This window comes from Mus musculus, chromosome 11, assembly GCF_000001635.26.
Source record: "Mus musculus strain C57BL/6J chromosome 11, GRCm38.p6 C57BL/6J".
Taxonomy (NCBI): domain Eukaryota; kingdom Metazoa; phylum Chordata; class Mammalia; order Rodentia; family Muridae; genus Mus; species Mus musculus.
This window is the reverse complement of record NC_000077.6, coordinates 33,957,337-33,976,184: the sequence shown is the minus strand read 5'-3', so window position 1 is coordinate 33,976,184 and position 18,848 is coordinate 33,957,337. Positions and strand designations below refer to the sequence as shown.

At 47.6% G+C, this 18,848-nt stretch overlaps 2 protein-coding genes and 1 long non-coding RNA gene across 5 annotated transcripts in view; 2 read left to right on the top strand and 1 right to left on the bottom strand.

Moving 5' to 3' along the window:
- Nucleotides 1-2,224, top strand: part of 4930469K13Rik (RIKEN cDNA 4930469K13 gene) — a 124,594-nt gene extending 122,370 nt beyond the window's left edge. The window contains exon 5 of the long non-coding RNA NR_155520.1: nt 1,907-2,224. This is a non-coding gene — a long non-coding RNA (RIKEN cDNA 4930469K13 gene). The remainder of the gene's footprint in view (nt 1-1,906) is intronic.
- Kcnip1 (Kv channel-interacting protein 1) overlaps nt 1-18,848 on the top strand; it is a 364,010-nt gene that overhangs the window by 17,164 nt on the left and 327,998 nt on the right. The window lies entirely within an intron of this gene.
- Nucleotides 2,544-13,230, bottom strand: Kcnmb1 (potassium large conductance calcium-activated channel, subfamily M, beta member 1). 2 transcript variants are annotated; one of them, XM_006514541.4, is made up of 4 exons: nt 13,178-13,230; nt 11,351-11,508; nt 9,824-9,995; nt 2,544-6,090 (listed from the first exon to the last, which is right to left on the bottom strand). In XM_006514541.4, the coding sequence occupies exons 2-4, from the start codon at nt 11,482-11,484 to the stop codon at nt 5,821-5,823; spliced, it is 576 nt and encodes a 191-aa protein (XP_006514604.1). In that variant the 5' UTR covers nt 11,485-11,508; nt 13,178-13,230; the 3' UTR covers nt 2,544-5,820. The 2 variants fall into 2 exon arrangements, with proteins under 2 accessions (XP_006514604.1, NP_112446.2); NM_031169.4 differs by lacking the exon at nt 13,178-13,230 and adding an exon at nt 12,859-13,172 and having other exon boundaries at nt 2,547-6,090.

Genomic DNA, 18,848 nt, shown 5'->3' with positions numbered 1-18,848 from the left:
TGCACTCAATCATCCTAATCGCCCTATAAAACAAATGAAGTTTCTCTCATTTCCCAGTTGAGGAGAGTGAGCCTCGGGGAAGTTAAATGAACTGCCTGAGGTCATAGACAAGCCAATTTGGACTCTTGATTTTTCAAAAATGTCTTTCCTTCAAGAGTTATCACCAAAGACAAATGCAAACTTAGAATCGAGGGCCCTACAAATGAGGTGCACTTAGCTCCAGAAATATAAGAATGAGAACAAGCCCTCGAAAGGATGCCCCCAGAGACTGAAAATGAATGCTGCCTACCCATTCTTGGTGCGATGGTCACAGAGTGGGGCTCACAAGACCCAACTCTGATTGAATGTGTTTCCAACTTCCATTGGGAAGTGAGATCTGAGTGAGGCATGTAGTGGTGCAGTGTAGCACGCAGAGCTCCAATGGGGCCAGGAGCTTCATCAAGGGTCCTGGCTGTTCCACACTAGTGTTCTTCCTGGTGACACAGAGAATTCACTTTCAAGGATTGGAAAAACGCAAAAAATAAAAAAAAAATGGACTGAAGGACGATGGCCAACATATTCACAGAAAATTTAGTTGGATGCCAAAAAGATGTCTCATGGCCAAATTGTTATTAGTGATTAAGATAAATATAAGTGATTATGCTGTCAACTACTGGGACAATTCTAGAGCAGATAATTAAGTCTGTGGTAGGTAAACACTGACTAAAGAAAGGAAAGGAACTTTGTGGAAAGAGTGGGATCACTAAGAAAGTCTCACTAACTCTGCTGCCCTTCTATGCTGGTTTGTAGTGGCCAGCAATGCAAGGTTTGGGGAGATTACAGCGTGCCTGGGTTCCTAGTGGCCAAATGGGTTCTGGGCCAGAAATTGTGGCTTCTGGCAAATTGTAGACAGCCTAGTTATTTTCTTGGCAGCACCCACATTTCAAGTGTCCATATTTGGGATACAGATTCGGTTATTGGCTCTTTAGAAGAATACATAGAGAAGCTGTGAGAGCCTGGGCTCTATGGGGTGCTATGGAGACATCTGGAAGGCTCTCAGCACCTGGCCTTTGCATACTTGGTAAGGAGAAGAAACAGGAGGAGGAGAACAGGTTCTCAGTGGTGAGGGCCATACTGAAGCTACAGTGTCTAGAGTTTTTTGTTGTTGTTTTTCTCAACTCTCCTACTTGCTAACATCTGGGGCAAGTTAAACCGCTTCCCTGTGCCTCAGTTAACCCATCTATGAATGCAGATGGCAGTATCAACCTCAAATGCTATTAGTGTTAAATGAGCCATACGTGGAAAGGCTTGGCCGACATCCCGACACACAGGTGCTGCACAAATGTTAGTTCTTATCACTATTAGGGATGACAGATTGTCGCTCGGGGAATGGTTAGCTAAATATATCCCATAATGGAAGGGCTACAGCTTGGTCCAGTGAGTTATTCATCAAAAGTGTTGATGTAGACTGTCACTAAAGAGAAATGTGGAAATACAAGGGTTTTTCTCCCTGGCGATGCTTCTGACGCAAGATGGGAAAGCTATTTCTCTTCTGACACCAACTAGTTCTGGCACTATCTGAGCTTCCTACAATGTAATGCAGTTTTGATGTTATCCAGAGTTAGCGAGGGACTCCACACGCTGCTGGGGCACTCACAGATCGATCTCCCCTCACAGTGTACAGGAGTAGAAGACTTATTTTGATGACGTATATGCTTAGTGAGCCTCTCTTTTTATTCCCCGTGCGTTGGGAGTGGAGATTGTGTGGAATGATGGTGGTTAAGGGGGATCAAAGTCCTTGTAATCTACCTTTGACTTCAGCTCCAAAGATAAAACAAACCTGGGGATATATTATACACTTGATCCACATTCAGCCTGGAGTTTGCTGCTCTGACATACCTCCTTTCCCCATTTCTTTACCCTTTAGGGGATCTGGCTGATGATGGTGTACGTTATATCAGTACAGAGGGAAAGAGCTGGGTACCCAAGAAGACCCCCTAGTTATGCATTTATCTGACATGAAAATGATTCGGGAAATGATTCTTGTAGGTAAGGAGATAATCTATGCATTGACCCTTCTGAGACACAGGGGCAATGCAGAGAAGCAAAACCTTCTCTCCATGCTTCAGTGAGACTCTGAAGGACTCTACAGAGCAGTTATTCTCAACCGTCCTAATGCATCCTTTAGTACAGTTCCTCATGTTGTGATGACCCCCAACCATAAAACTATTTGCATTGCTGCTTCACAATTGTAATTTTGCTATTTTGTGAATCATAATGTAAGTATCAGTGTTTTCTGATGATCTTTGGTAACCTCTGTGAAAGGGTCATTTGACGTCCCCCCCCCCACCTCCAGAGGGGTTGCAAACCTCAGGGTGAGAACTGCTGCTATAGAGGAGAGCTTTAGATTTCTGTGGCCACGATAGGGAGAGACCGATCCTTATCTCAGATGCACTAACCCAACCTTCTAAAGCTATCTAGGCTCAGGACCTATTCTACTTCTTAAAAATACTGAGGAGCCAAGCATTGCCATTTTACAAATTAAAACTAGGAACTTGAAAACGTTTCATTTCACTTGCTTTATTTCAAAGTAATAAACCTATCACATGTTACAAAAATATTTTATGAAAAATAATTTTACCTTCCAACCAAGAGAAAGCTTATCGTTTTGCATTTTAAAAGATTTATTTTTATTTTTAAGTGTGTGTGTGTGTGTGTGTGTGTGTGTGTGTGTACACATGTGTGTGCACTTGAGTGCAGGTGCCCATGGAACCGAGAGGTATCAACCTCCCTGCAGCTGGAGTTACAGACAGCTGTGAGCTACCTGATGTAGGCGCTGAGAATCAGACCCAGGTCATCTGCAAGAGCCACACACACACCCTTAGCCACTGAGGCATCTCTCCTGCCTCTGTTGTATAATTTTTGAAAATATATTTAATGTCTAGTTAACCAAGCAGCTGGACTCCAATCAGTGTTCCATATTTGATCAGCTATGATATGTATATCATGCTGCCTTGATCTGGAATGTCTGACAACATATTTTTACGAGAACAGTTAAGAAAAGATGAGATTTCCATCTCAGTATCCTTACCCAAGGGCTACTGTTATGAATTGTAATGTAAATATCTGTGCTTTCCAATAGTCTTAGGTGACTCCTGTGAAAAGGGTTATTCAATACCTGGAGGGGTCGCAACCTACAGATTGAGAATTACTGTTTTAATGAGGAACTTGGAATCATTTTGGTGAATCACAAAAATTAAGATTTTTATATTACATGATTTTAAATGCAATCTGGTTCTTTACCACGAAGAAGCGACCACAGTGACGGTGATGGGGTTGGGGGCAGAGCAGGAAAATAGACAGCTCCTTGAAGGCATCCATACACCTGACTCATATCCCTGGCCCTTCCAGGCTTCAGCCATTAGAGAGCACAGAACAAGCTTTTCCCTTGTAACATTCACACATGGAAGAGGCCGGCTTTCTTCAAGTCATGAATTGAGTCACAGCCTTGGCTGAAGAGCTGGAGCTGTGTGAGGCCTGGCATTATTAGAGCATCTCACAGGGATCCTTTCTACATTAGATCAGAAGCCCAGGGGTCCTGATGACTCTGATCCCCATGTGGAGGCCGATTTAGGAAAAAAGGACACCTGAGAAATGGACCGGGTACTCCTTTGCAGACATGAGTCATGGCCTATAAGAATCAATGCAAGAATACAGAAAGCACCTGACACTCATTAGCAGTGACCTATTCAGGACAGGGGAGGCCTCTCTGTTCCCAGGCAGCCATTGCTGCCAAGATCATCTTTCTCCCACCTCTAAGTCCATCACGCTCAAATGCCCACAGTTTCACACTCACGCTGCCCATGCAGTTCTGTGACCACGGATGGGTGTGGCTTTTGATGGAAGTAGGCCAGTCCTTGTTGACAGGACGGCAAAAATTTTCCCAAAGGAAACGAAGGTCGTCATGACTAATGCATGGGGCAAGGGAGCTGGGCATCCCTGCACACTGATTCTTCTAGAAGGGTGTGTCCTTTTCTCCTGCTGTTTGGATATTCTGAGTTTTTCTGTCTTTCAGCCCCAAACGCAGGGACCTGGAAACCTTCATAAAGCAACCCCTTAAAGCCAGACTCCCTTTTGGAACCTTTGGTTTCTCTTTTTAAGTTGAATTCAAATTTGGGAGATAATTATAGATTTATATGGTAGTTGTAAGAAAGAGCCCTGCTAGCCACATGTGAATCTCCCCGGTGGTAGCATCTTGCAAACTCTACCATAATGTCAGAATATGGCTTTCCTGACCTTGGAGGGAGATGCCTTGGGGAATGATGAGCTATTTTTCCTTGAGAGGAGGGGCCACGGATAAGAAACTGGAGGGCCACAGGCGACATCAGGGCTGCCTGGAGAGAAGTGTCAAATCCAGTGTGGTGACATCATCTGCATGTGGAGAGAACACCAAAAGGCACGGCAGCACAACCTGTTACCTCAGGTCTTGCCTCTTTCTCTCTTACTGTGCCTGTAAAGCCAACGGTGCCATCTTAGGGGCATCATTCTAACCCCGATTGCATCTGAATGCTGTGAACATTAACTGTGTCAAATGCCCAACACCTGTGTTTATAGGGGACATGGTGAAAGCATCAGCAACAGGAAGCTACAAATGCTCAACTAAGTAAGCGCCTTCCTTCCATCCAGGGGGCCTAACAACTGTGTCTTCCCAGCTTGTCTCTGATGGGAGAAACAGCCTCTCGAAGCCCATCCTCATCTCCCTAAAGGCTGTCCCTTTCAATATTTTCCAAAATAACAGCTATGTATTACTTTTCTGATTAAAACAAAACAAAACACTGTATGATCTTCCTATTATTGAAGAATGAAAATAACAAAAGAAAATGGAGCGGGGTTAAGGAAGAAAATTAAAATTAACCACCATGCCATGGTTAATATTTTGAGGCATTTGTATTTATTTCCTCGTAGACTTTTTTTTCCTGTGTGTATGTATATGCTTGGATCTGTATCGGCAGGTTCTGCCCCATTGGATTCAATCAAGGGCAGATTGAAAGTATTTGGGTAATAATTGCATCTGCTGTGAGCATGGACGGACCCTTCCCCATCATTGGTCCCTAGAATGAAATCATTTTCAGCACTGACGCTGTAGTGGGTGTTTACTAGTCATCTGGAGACACTGCAGCATGGAGAAAGGTGGACAGAGCTTCCGCAACCGAGACTGCATCACTTTATAGAAGGGATTTGTGACATCTGAGCAAGTCGCAGAACTGGTCCCTGTGGATACTGAAGGATAGCAGTATTTTTAAATTTTAGAGGTGTGTGTGTGTGAGAGACAGAGAGAGAGACAGAGAGAGAGAGACAGACACACACACACACACACACAGAGAGAGAGAGAGAGAGAGAGAGAGAGAGAGAGAGACTTAATGTCCTTAACAAAAAGCAGTACATTCAGTTGCCCTGTCAATGGGAATTATTGTTTTTATGACAATTCAAAGAAGCTGAATTTGGCCAAGGACAACATCCTGAATGTGATGGGTGGGTATTTGGGGAGCTAAGAGAGAGCACGTAGGGATAGAGGTGACAATATTCATCATCCTGGTAGCAGACAGCGTCATTGCAGGTAACAGATATGAACCAACTGAAGTCAGGGATGGGAAGCTGTAACTGGGAGCTTCTTGGTCCTCCAAAGTCACTGGGAATCGGATACGCATTCTTGAGCAAGAAACAGCTTTCCAAAGATGTTGAACAAATGAAATAGGAGACAAAGGAAGAGAGTGATGGGTAGCCTGCTAGGGACTCTGCAGTTCCTTGGTGAGTCTCTGCTGTGGTGCAGAGGGGACTGGCCTACTTCTGAGCCGCCAAGATGGATAGGGACCTGTTGAGCTTCACCATGGCAATAAGAATAAGACCCCCGGTCAGCAGGAAGGTGGGCCAGAAGAAGGAGAAGAGGAGGACTTGGGGCCCGTAGAGGCGCTGGTACACGACGCTGGTCTCGTTGACTTGAGGTGCAGAAAGGCAATAGAATTCATGGTGCTTATAGAAATTGGCTCTGACCTTCTTCACATCTGCCAAGGCTGTCTGGTAGTTGTCCAGGTTCCTGGGGATATAGGAGCACTGTGGGGGAGAAGCAGGAGTGCTTAGGCTTGTAAATACACACTTCGAAGAGGCCTGGGGTGAGGCTTTGGGGTATGAGAAAAAGATTTGGGCTCAGGAGTCAGCCACTGGCGAGCATGGTTGGCATCCGCGTATGGATGGTGGCCTTGGTATCACTCACATGATGCTGCACACCTGGATGCAGGGCTCGGTTGGAGACCTGCATCTGTTTTTATTTGCTGTGAAATCTTAGGCAGATTGCTCACCCTCTCTGAGCCTTCATGGTTTCATTACTGAGATGGTTTAGTGATGTCACGGTGATGAGCTAGAGAAAATCCTGAGTAATACAAGTCCAGGCACAAGGTGGGGTTCTATATGCAAGCTCATACAGGTAACACTGAGAAGTGAAGCTAGACATGGGGGGTGACAGGGACCACCTGGCATGTGCCTTGGTGTCAGAATTGTCACCGTGACTCCCTCTGGAGAAGAGATACCACACCATGCAGCAATACATCCAGAGAAGCCAGAAAACCTGATTTTAATACAAACTCTCATAATTTCAAAATCCTGGCTAAAATTCAAATAGAAGACTCTTTGAAGTCTAATCCTGTGTGAACCAAAGAAAATATGTTGGCATGCAGCTCTGTGACAGAATCCAAAAGAAAGAGAGAAAGTGCAGTAAAGAGCTCCAGGCAGGCAGAGCCCAGCACACATTTAAACTCTGGCACTGGTAGTTGCTATTAGGAACCTTCTGGCCTGCGGAGATGATGAGACCCAGCTGCAAAGCTCTGGAAAGACATCCCAGAGTGGAGACCTGCGTTTTATCTTTCTCTACCAGGTCTGGGTGCCGCCTGTGAACCTCAAGGGTGGACCTCTCTGTAGACCTGCAGTGGAACACCAGAGGGGTCCCCATCAGCACAGGCTCCTGCCCTGTGGGGTTTGGACTGAGGGGAAGTGGAGATGTTCAAGGACCATGTTCTAGTGAAGTCATGTCCAGGGTCAAATGTGTAAACCTGATGCCAGTGCGCAAGCGTTGAGTTAGTGTCTCCCCTGGGACTCAGTTACCGCCTAAGCTTCCCAACCCAGCAGCATGGAAAAGCTTCACTGTGGTGCTAATATCTGGGAACTAAGGGAGCTGCAGGCTGATCAAGTCCCCAGCGAGCCAGGAAGAGTCCTAGGGAATCTGGCCTTCAGAGGTGTTGAGCATTGCAGGCTGTTTAGTAGCAGCATTGTCACTAGGTAACCTTGACCGCTGTGCACAGATTTCTTTGTCAGCCAGGTAGGCCCAGGTTCAACCACAGCTTCCAAGTTGTGTGACCTTGGCAACTAGCACACACTCCTAAATCTTGTGAAGTCATTTGTGGTGGAGCCTACCTAGACCTGCCCTGGGGACTAAAGTAGGAAACTTATATAAAGCATTTAGCAAGAGCCCAGATCTTATAAGTTCAAAATGGAAGAAAAAAATAATAACAACAACAACAAAAATAATATAATGCTGTCTTATCTACGAAGCTGGAATAACTGCTGCTTTCCCATTTAAAGCATGAGCTCTGATGTGGGGATTTGCACCCATCCCAGGGCACTGCTGTGTCTTTTGTGTGCTTGAGGTTCCTCTAGATTCTGCATTCTTGATCTGTTGGTCAAAATCCTAGCCCTGAGTTCACTCTCTAGGGTCAAGCCAAGGACTGGGCTATTTCACCCGTCTCTGCCTGGCCTGATACAACCAGCCCTGAGTTATTTGCATGGGCTGGAATGATAAAGACCCTGTCTCTAGTCTGAGGCTTCACTTGTGTTAGCATACGCTGCAAAGAGGGACTTAGAACCCCTTCCCTAGACTGAAGCTGATGGAAGGAGAAAAGAGCAGGCCATGGAGGAGGAATAAGAGCCTAGCATGTCCAGAAGGCAGGCTACCAAGCCAGAGCATCAGCCAGCCATACACCCTGATGCTGGGCCAGAGAATGAAATGGGTTTGACTGTCCCAGCACGGTTGGCTGCTCTTAACTCTCTGTTTGTGGTCTGTGGGTGTGTAGTTTAACAGCCCCCTTACTAGAGAAGAAAGAATGCACGCTGCTCACAACTCACACAGGGTTCTGACTACCTCTAGCTCTTCAGAATGAGGAAGCAGCCCTAACCCAGTGTGCCTGGAGTAGAGCACTATACCGTGGCACGTCATCTTTCAAGAGGTTTTTCTCACTCCTGGAATACATTATGGTTGCTGGGTGCCCAAGAGGAAGCAGAAACCTCTGGTAGGAGCTAATCTTTGTGGTTCTTGAGGTTCTTCTCCCACACAGAGTCATACTGACGATGACCACATATCTGAATTCTACATACTCCCACCCTTTCCTTCCATGTCCCCAGCATCAGGGAGCCTACAGAGCCCAGCCCCAAACATACACACAAGGCACCTTGCCCTTTCTATCCCATCAGCCTCAATTCTGACTGTTACATTATCCTTGTGACAGGTCCACACCCATACTGGGAACTGCTGTGGCCTGGTTTCCATCAGGTAAATGACACTACGTGGCTGCTGGCTCTGTCTTCCCAGCATTGTTTGAATGGTCACTCTGGGCCTCCAGTGGCTCCTAACAATAGCATCTGACCTTAGATTTATCGAAGGGGCTCCACCTACTGATCTATTCTGCCTCCGTTGGTTAGTGTAGAATTCTGGTTTTGTTAAGTCTAGATGACTCTCATATATAGCTAGAGTTGCGACGCCCCAATTTATATCCTATTATTAATTCCATAGTTATGCAGAAGAGGTCCTCGGGCAACAGACCGTAAACCTTTAGTCTCTTCTGGCCACTCCATCAGATGGCATTTCTGAAATCTAGCCTTCTCCCATGCCTATGCTTCTAGCCACTGCCTTTGTCTAGCCTTTTCTCCATGCCTATACTAGGTCCCACCACACACTGGGATACTCTGTATCCCTCACCTCTTGTTTCTGTGGCTACAGGATTGCCTATTTTGAAAAGCCCAGCCTAACACTTCTTTGCTCTGGGCCACATTGGCAATTCCCTTGAGCCCATCCATCTCCTGTCGGTTGTCTGAGGCACCAGCCCACCCTCCCTAATGTTAGTACGCCTATATAAGTTCTCTCCTCTTAAGACCCATGGGCCAGGCCTGGGAAGACTCTGGTTGTTAGATAAATGAGGGAAGTAAAGAAATGGAAAGGAGGGAAGGGAACCAACCTGTCTGTGCAATAGGGAGGGCTAATTGACAGGAAGGGAGGTGCAGATGAGGGGAAATCTCTTAAATGCTTGTTATGGAGGTTGCTATAGCCCTGACTCCCAGGTGGCCCATGGATTCACCCAGCTTTGTTGACAGAAGAATTAACAGTAACAACTGTTTCTCTGCTCTGAGCACCCACCATTTGCCAGCTTAGCCTATAAACTGGGGCATCCCAATTCTGGCTATGTATGAGAACCATCTAAGCTTAACAAAACCAGTGTTAAGCTTAGTTATAGCACTGAACGTTACTGTAGCAATTTCAGGTATGGCATTAGCATCCATTTACAAGGATGGAAACAGAGACTCACAGGACCTCAGCACCCACCGCACAGCCAATAGGGGCAATTCAAACCACCCAGGTCTGTCCAGGTCAGTTCAAACATGGAAGATCCAAGGCTGACTCCACCTCAAGCTAGCCATAAGATTCCATTCAGGTGGATTACTATATCTTGGCTTTAGAGACATGGGCAGCTGGGGACAAGCTCACAGACCTATCAGGCTAATATACCCAGCCCCCATTTGTTACCTGTTGGTTTTGATCCCGAGTGTCTTCCGTGTGATACAGCATGGCCCATCTGCCCACAGCTGATACATTGACCCAAAGGCATGGGTACTGGGGCACCTTCTTGCCCTCCAGCTCTTCCTGGTCCTTGATATTAGTTTCAATCAAGTGACATATGGATTCCTGGGTCCACACACTGGGGAGACAACACACACACACACACACACACACACACACACACACACACACACACACACACAAACATCCCTTAGAGACAAGGATGACACATACCCACTTTGAATCCCTGACACCCTGAGAGGCTTTTGAGAGATCCATGGATGGGACCTTCATTTTGCCACAAACATGTTATATTAACTGAATCCATGGCCCTAGAGTCCTGGACTCTGGGATAAATCACAATAATTTCAGACTGGTTGGCTCTTGGACATTTTCTACATAATGGTTCTCTGACCTTGCTAGCCACCCCGCACCTGACTTTTTTTTTTTTTTTTTAAGATCCCTATAGCTTACTGAGTCCCACTCTACAGAAAGTGAGGCAGAATTTCTCAGGTGCTTGGGCCCAGGCACTAGTGGTGTTTTAAATGCTCTTCATAAGATTGTGATGAGCAGCCAAGTCTGAGGCCTTCTTAACCATATTATCTCCAAGTCACAGGTAGAAATGGAAACCTCACAGGGGATAGGTGATTTGGGGAGTGGGGCTGGGACACAGCACCTGAGGCAAGGGCTGAGTAGCTTCAGAGTCTCAGCTATTTCCCCTAAAAAAGAGGAAGTACATGAGGGGTCTGATCTGATCAGAGTTGGAGGGTGGCAGGAGAGAGCTGGGGAGGCACACAGTTGCTCAGCAGTGCCCCACGTGGGTGAGACTCTGGCCTGGCACAACTGCAGCATTATAAAGCAAGGATGCAGACCAGGCCCAGGAGAGCCCAAGAGGCTCATCAACTCTTAAGCAAATGGATCGTGACTCAGCTCCCTGTATCCTGTGGGAGACCCACTGTCAGACAAGAGAGGATGGTCAGGAGCCAGACTATGCACAGAGGGAGGGCGTGAGACTCAGCTAAGGGTGAGCTGAGAGAGCACTGTGTGCCTGTTCCAAAGACAAGAGCCATCAGGAATTCCACAGCTCTTCTTTAAAGGCTGGAGGGATGACATGTCACAGAGTGTGAGGCACGAGGGTACACTGCACTCTCTGAGATTCCTCCATAAACTTCGTGGGAACAGATGTCACAGTGCAAAGACTCTCTGCTTATTGGGAAAACCCAGGTAAGGAAAGGCATGCTCATCAAAGAGGAATCTCCCATCTCAGAGGCATTTGTGCAGACTGCAGCCAGAGTCTGCCATTGTGAGCTCCACCCCCACCCCCAAGGAATCCTGCACCTGTCATCACCAGTCCCAACTGGGGAGTCTCTCACTCCTCTGCTCCCCCAGAACTGGAACCCCTGAGCCTGAAGATGACGAATGCCTCGTCTGTCCTGACTACCGTGACGGGTCAAGGGTAGGGTAGGTCAATCCAGGAAGTGGAGACATCCATACCTTTTCTGGTAGAGGGGCAGCACAGTTGTACCCAGGACGTAGTAGGTGATGGCAGCACACACTACCATTGCCACTCCCAGGCAGAGGGCTCGTGTCTCTCCGCGCTTCTGGGCCATCACCAGCTTCTTCCCCATGGCCACTGGAGGCAACAGTCATTTCTAGCACCAAGAAGGCAAAGAGAAGTGAGATTAGCCCAAGTGATAGGTTCATAAGAAGGAAGGAAGGAAGGAAGGAAGGAAGGAAGGAAGGAAGGAAGGAAGGAAGGAAGGAAGGAAGGAAGGAAGGAAGGAAGGCAGGCAGGCATGAGGGGATGCAACCAAATAACAACATTGCTCTTATTTAAGTATGATAATACGTGGAGCTTTGCAACTTACATGGAGCTTTCTTACAGAGGTCTGCTCTGGCCTCTGGTAACAGCCTACAGTTAGCTTTTAAATACTCAGGATCCATTATCACCAATTATCTCCAGGAGAAGCCCAGTACACTTGAGGGGATTTCCTTGTGGTGCTGGCTTTTTCCAGTGAGCCCTCCTAGACTCCTGAGCATTCCCAAGATAAATGACAGCAGGAGTCTGCTCAAGGCTACAGCATGGAAGCTCAGAAGGGAAAGGAAGGAAGGATGTCACCTGTTCCTGAGAGGTCTCGCTCCTGTGACTGGTTGTGCCTGTAATGTCCCGATGGCTCACCAGCTACATGAAGTGAGTTCAGTTTAAATGTAAAGCTTAGGTGGGAATCTGGGATGGGCCTAATGAGAACCTCCAGCAAGAAGGATATGAAGCTCTGATATGCACTGTGGCCTGAGACAGGAAGAAATGGGTTTCCATGATAACAGAAGAGATTTCAGGGAGACTATGCCGGATGTGAAACATTAAGTATCTCAGGACTCCTTGGATGGAATTCTGTAGAAAAGTCACCTGAGGTCTGGGCTTGATCTAGGAAAGTTGGAAAGGGTTAAAGAAGAGTCCTATGTGGCATAACTGTTGGGTTGTTGATCTCTTCCTTAGAAGGACTGGGGATAGAGTATGTAAGGGTTTTGGGGGAGTTTAGAGAAGAGAGGCCATCAGATATAAGACCGAGTCCTGGCTTTTCTACTTAGCAACCATATGACTGTTAAAACAAGAACAATAGTGCCCTCCTCAGGGTCCTGATGTAGACCCACCAACACTGCTGAGCGTCACCTCATAAATAAGTGATGCCCTCCATAAACAGGCGCCATCATTAACTGAGGAATTGAAGGAGCTTGGTGCACTCTGCCAGGCCTGTTTGTCGATCCCTATCCTGATGACAAGTGACAACACTGGTCCTGACTGGCTGGCCACAAAAGAGACGCCCAGACCAGGGTCAACAGGCCAGGCAGGCCCTCCGGTGCCAGAACTCTGATGGGCATCAGGAGAGGTAGGGATTTTCACCACCCTATCCATGCCATCACAGGCTGCTGTCTCCCACCATCTCCCCTCAGCCCCGGCTTCCTAGAAGCCCTTCCCAAGCTCTCTGGGATGTAGCACTCACAGTTCTCTGGGTCTCCGCTGGCTGGCAGATGGTTTCTCTCCACTCGCCCCACCCCCACCCCCACCCCAAGTCAGGCCTGGGAGCTCTAGCAGGAAGTTTGGTCTCCCAGCTGGTCTCCAGGGAAGCAGTCTCAGTCCCATCTGGGTCGAGCCTCCATGCCCAAACATGGTCAAGTCTGAGCACACAGCTTGCCCCGGGATAAAAACTCCACAAGCAGGTACCTAGCCTCACAGCCCTCAGCTGCTGTTGGGGACTCTGCCCCTGCATTTCCCAGAGTCTCCTGGGAAACAGATGTCAAACAGCAAAAGCCATTACCCACCCCACAAGGCCATCCTGATATATGTACAAAAATGTTTCTTCTACACTCCGTCTTTCAGGCTGGCAGAGAAGCCAGGAATAGGAAATGATCTTCCTTGTGTAGTGCAGGGGAGGGAGGTAGAGGGGTTGGGCTTGTCACTAGCCCATGTTATATCCACACCAGTGCAGCCAAAGCCTCCCACCTTTGTCCCTGACTTCCTGTGTGACTCTGAACAAGTCACTGAACCTCTCTGGACCTCTGTCTTCTCCCTTCTATAATTAATAGCATTTTGAAAACTTAACTTTATTCTGGATTGTTAAGTTAGAGATGGAGTTCAGAGAAAGGAGGAAATTCCGCCTTTTAAAGACCACTGGGGCTGAGGCTGGTAGCGGTGGGTCCCACAGCTGCTTCCGGCCAGCCGTCCAGGTCCAGGGACAGTGCCATGCTGGGGACCTCCCACAGACTGACTCTGCTTCATAGGCAGAAAGTTATTGCAGCCAATACGACAACTGAACATTGGTACTGGAGGTAGGGGTGGGGGGCAAACCTGCTTTTGCACTCCGGGTCCTTGTGGATAAAGAGAGCACTGTAAGAGTTGGGAAAGCAAGAACAAGCCCCGCCCCACCCCTGCCCCAACCCCGGCCCCGCCCCCGCCCCGCCCTCCTTACACCTTGGTGCCCTGCTAGTCATCTGCACAGAACTTGATGCCTGGTCCAGAGTTTCTCTACTTGATGAACAGAGACAGATTGGAAGTTGGCCCCTCCCAGTGTCAAATCCCAGCCATCTCTGCCACCAAGGGACTGTTCTAACACCTCAAACCATACCTCTGTTATGTCTCCAGCCACCTAAAGTTCTAGAAGTAGCCTCTGGTGTCCCCAGGCCCAGGGCAGTGGGTGCATCTTAGATATTCCTGATCACTAGGTGTTAGCACCTCTCACCTAAGCCTAACACCTGATAATCAGGGCCCTCTAAGGCCCAGAAAGAAAGTTGTCACTCAAGGCTCCTTGACACTCTGGGGGGTGAACAGCACCCCATCCCCCTTTAGTCACTGACTCTAACTAGAGAGACAACTACCTGTTTAGTTGCCTCATAGCAACTGGAGATTTATTAGTGTGCATGTGCCTGCATGTGTGTGTGGTGCTTAAATGATTTGTGCATGTGTGTGTGATATGTGTGTGTTTGGATAGGTATGGTGTGTGTATTATGTGTGTATGATATTGTGTATATGTGTGTGTACTTGATATTTTCACACATGCATGCATTCATGGAAACCAAAGGGAGACATTGGGTGTTTTTCTCCATCTGGCCCACCTCAGGAAGGACCTTTCGGCTGAGCAGCAGTGGGACCCGCCTTTAATCCCAGCACTCAGGAAGCAGAGGCAGGTGGATCTCAGTGAGATCGAGGCTGCCCCTTATAGAGAGTTCCAGAACAGCCAGGGCTACAGAGGAACCTTGTCATGAAAAAAACGGGGGAAGGGTTCTTTCACTGAGCCTGGAGCTGAGTGCTGGGGCACCTAACTATGAACAGTTTATTACACAGGTACTGGAGATTTGAACTTAGTCCTCTGTAGGTGCAACACTGATTCTTGCCCACCAGCCCCACAGACAAGGACGTCTTAAAGCATAGGGGTCAGGACCACTGACAAGGAAGGGGGAATATGGATCTGAGACCAGTTCTTCAGGAGAAGGATTTTCCAGTGATGGACCATGGTTCCTTCAAGGACCAGCAGCTTTCTCGTGGCACCTACAAAATTACTTAGAAACTCCTGCCTTGGGAGAGACATGGGCACTAGATGGTTCCTCACAAGTGTGAGCAGAGGGCCATTCATAATCCTCTCGACGGGCTGGGAAGGTTACACAATCAGATTTTATAAACACCAGTGAGGTTCCCAATGATTCTTTCCTTTGGAAGATGGGGATGAAGCAGGGAAGGCACCTGGTGCACCCTACTGAGCCACAACCAAACAACAAGGGCAAGCTTCGCTCTGCCTCTAGGGTAAGCTAGTGAAAATCTTGGATCATGGCTGAGTACGGGAGGGTTGGGGTTAGTATGAGTAATGATGGCCACAGGGGAAGGAGACAATGGTGCCATGCCTGGAAATGCTGATGGATCTTGGGATGTGAGAAATCAGGAAACATCTCCAACTTCAGCCTTCTGACCACCTCTGTAGCAGTACAGTGGTGCTCTGAGCACCCAGGAGAGAGATAACCACACCAACTGCCCCCTGTAACTTTTAAGGAATGGGAGCTCATCTGAGAAACTGGCACATAATGTTAAAACTGTACTTTTTGGACGGAGACAGCAATCCCTCATACCATCCTACAGAACGATACTCTCTTTTAGCCTGGGTGGAACTGTCACTGCCCACCCAGAAAACAGAATTTCCTGGTGGGCAGGACACTGCTTGCCACAGCTAAGTTCTGCTAGGGCTACAGCATCCACTGGGCACTTTCTCTTGTGACATTCCCCGGGAACCAGCCACCAGTCTGCAGGAAGCTGAATGCAGGTTGTAAGAAGTGAGCATCTCTTTCCATATATGGGAATGACCACACCCAGAGAGTGGTCCGATCCTGACCTGGGCAGGATTCAAGTTTCCTAGCTGAGGCCTTGGAGCACAGTGCAGAGGGTCACCTTAGGCTCACTGAAATCCAAATCCACAAATCTAAGAGCAGAGTAAATGAGTGTTTTGTCTCAGGGCATGCTTTGGGGTGTGTCTTAGTTAGGGTTTCCATCACTATGAAGAGAAACCATGACCACAACAACTTGTATAAAGTACAACACTTAACTGGAGCTGGCTGACAGGTTCAGTTCATTACCATCAAGGCAAGAACATGGCAGCATCTGGGCAGGCATGGTGCAGGAATAGCTTAGAGTTCTACATCTTTATCTGAAGGCCACTCTTTAGGAGAAGACTGGCTTCCATGTGGCGAGGAGGGCCACAAAACCAAAACCCATAGTGACACACTTCCTCCAATGTGGGCCTGGGTACCAGAGGTTTTCCACGGAGATCTCTGTCCAGGCCGGGTGGGAAGGCTCCAGAGAAGGGAAGTGAGTGCAGGCAGGGAGATGAAGTCTCTGCCATGCCTTCCAGGTTGCTCCAAGACTCTCTGAGTTCAACTGAGTCGGGTCAGGCTGGGCCTGGGAAAAGCCGACAATCCAATGAGGAGTGCGGTGGGACACTGGGTGGCTCTTTGGGAGAGAAGATCTCTTCCCAAGTGTTACATACAGCTCTGGGAACAAAAGGCTCAGACAAAGGAATAGTTCTCATGTACCTTTAATTCCCTGCATGGCTGATATACAGTTCTGGGGTGATTCAGGGTTTGACAGCAGGCACCTCTCATTGGCTTGGACTGAGAGTTTGGGGAAAACCTTATTTGCATGTGGGAGGGTTTGGTGCTGTTCCTAAATGGCTGATTAGCCACTCCTCTCCTGTGGAGGTTGTGGGGGCAGTAACTCCAACAGGAGCCAGGGTCCAGGAGACATGAGAGAACTCCTTCTGTCCCAAGTAAGTGAATTATCATTACTGGGTCCTGGGGATCTAGCCTCGACTGGAAACCAGGCTGTCTGCACATAGCCCATTGCCCACATTCCAACAAGGCCACACCTACTCCAACAAGGCCATGCCTCCTAATAGTACCACTCCCTGGGCCAAGCATATTCAAACCACCACAGCGTGATTTCCTGAACAGCTATTGTAACTGGAGCAAGAGTGCGGCAAGTGATTTTAAATGGGGTGGTCCCTGTTGCTGCTGGTGGGAGGAATCAAAACCTTGAGATGATTGTCGGGAAGCAATCTGGAGCTTAGAAACATGAGAGCTTCCCTCCCATCGACTCACACTGCTACACAGTTAGAACAGAACAGTATTTATATTTACTGAGCAATTTCATTGTGCCAGGTGGCGGGCTAGTCAGCTTTTCATGGCTGTGTGTTCAGAGGCTCTACAGACAGGAGCCTGTGTTAGAGGGCTCTGCTTGCTTCGTGAGGAACAGGATACAAACAGAGAAAGGGTCCAGGAACACATAGACTATACACCCTTCAAAATCACACCCCTGGTGATCCACTTTCTCCCAGGAGGTCTTGCTTCCTAACAATTCTACAACCTTCCAGTAGCGCCACCTGCTGGTAGCCAATCTTTCTAAACATGGGAGACACTCAAGATCTGAATCGGAACACAAATCTTTTTGTTTGTTTGTTTGTTTTTTGTTTTTCGAGACAGGGTTTCTCTGTGTAGCGCTGGCTGACCTGGAACTCACTTTGTAGACCAGGCTAGCCTCGAACTCAGAAATCCGCCTGCCTCTGCCTCCCGAGTGCTGGGATTAAAGGCGTGCACCACGCCGGGCGGAACACAAATCGTTAGGAATCACCGACCCCCTTTATTCAAGGATCTGCTTTCTGCTGCTTTAGTTACCCACGTGGTTTAGATGCCATTTCTATTGCTGTGAAGGCACACCATGACCGATTTACCCCTTACAAAGGAAAATGTTTACTTGACTGGCTTACAGTTTCAGAGGTTTAGTCCGTTATCGTCATGGTGGGGTGTAGGCAGAATGGTGCTGGAGTAGGAATGGAGAGTCCTATGTCTTGATCCACAGGCAGTAGAAGTGACTGAGTCACACTGGGCATAGCTTGAACATAGGAGACTCAAAACTCACCTCTACAGTAACATACTTCCTCCAACAAGGCCACATCTCCAAATAGTGCCACTCCCTATGGGTCTGTGGGGGGTCGTGTTTATTCAAACCACCATACCTTGTTTAACCATGGTCATAAAATATTAGTAGAATATTCCAGAAATAAATAATTCATAAGTTTAAAAAAATTATTATGGCATATTGTTTTAATTACTAGTAATTATCTTTACTGGGTCTAAATTATAAATTTAATTTTATCATAGGTGTGCATGTACAGAGAAACTGATTCTACTTGGGGTTTGGTGATCTCTGTGATTTTAGTTATCCAAGGAAAGTCTCATAAAGTGCACACACATTCATTCCTACCAACAAACCCCACAAAGGCCTGTGTTTTCTGTCAGCACAGAAAGCCAAGTGATTTTCCCAGAACCATGCCCAGAATGGGACGAAATGGATCTCAGATCTGAATCTGTGCCCACTGACTCCACAGACCTTCTGTCACTTAGGACTCCCATTGGAACAATTGCCGGGAGCATCAGTGCACATGCGCAGCTGGTTTACCGCCCCTCTCATTCCCCCAGACCCCCTTTCTGATTTGGCAACTGCTTACTTATGTAAGTCCCTTTGAGTCAGCAGCTAGTCTCCACCAACACTCGGTGAATAAGTCCCATAAATCAGCCATGTCTGGAGCCTCTGCCCTGTGTGTGTCAGTGTGTGGCAGGGAGGTTGAGCTGGTGGCCCCAGGACAGACATCGCAGTGCCCATTGAACCTAGGCTCTGGGTACATCACCCTGCTGAGGCAAATACCATCAGCCTTATCCTCTGTAGGAGGTCAGACTGCTAAAACTACAAAAGAAAAAAGAGAATGATGTATTTACGAGAGCATAGTGTTCTCCCTGAGCCATGGTTTGGGTATTGGCGGCTTCCCTTCCCCATGGTCAACAGAGCAGCAGTCTGAAAATGGAAAATTCCAGAGATAAATAATTCATAGGTTTGAAAATTACTTTCATTACCTTACGTCATCATCATTGTTCTACTTTACTGTTAGTTATGGCTAAT

Bases quoted from the DNA above. Each gene is read 5' to 3' on its own strand.
- Kcnmb1 (XM_006514541.4), bottom strand. From the start codon at position 11,484: ATGGGGAAGAAGCTGGTGATGGCCCAGAAGCGCGGAGAGACACGAGCC. The intron at 9,996-11,350 runs GTATGGATGTCT...TTGTCTCCCCAG, and splicing joins CTGCCCCTCTACCAGAAAAG to TGTGTGGACCCAGGAATCCA. The intron at 6,091-9,823 runs GTAACAAATGGG...TCTCCCCCACAG, and splicing joins CTCGGGATCAAAACCAACAG to TGCTCCTATATCCCCAGGAA.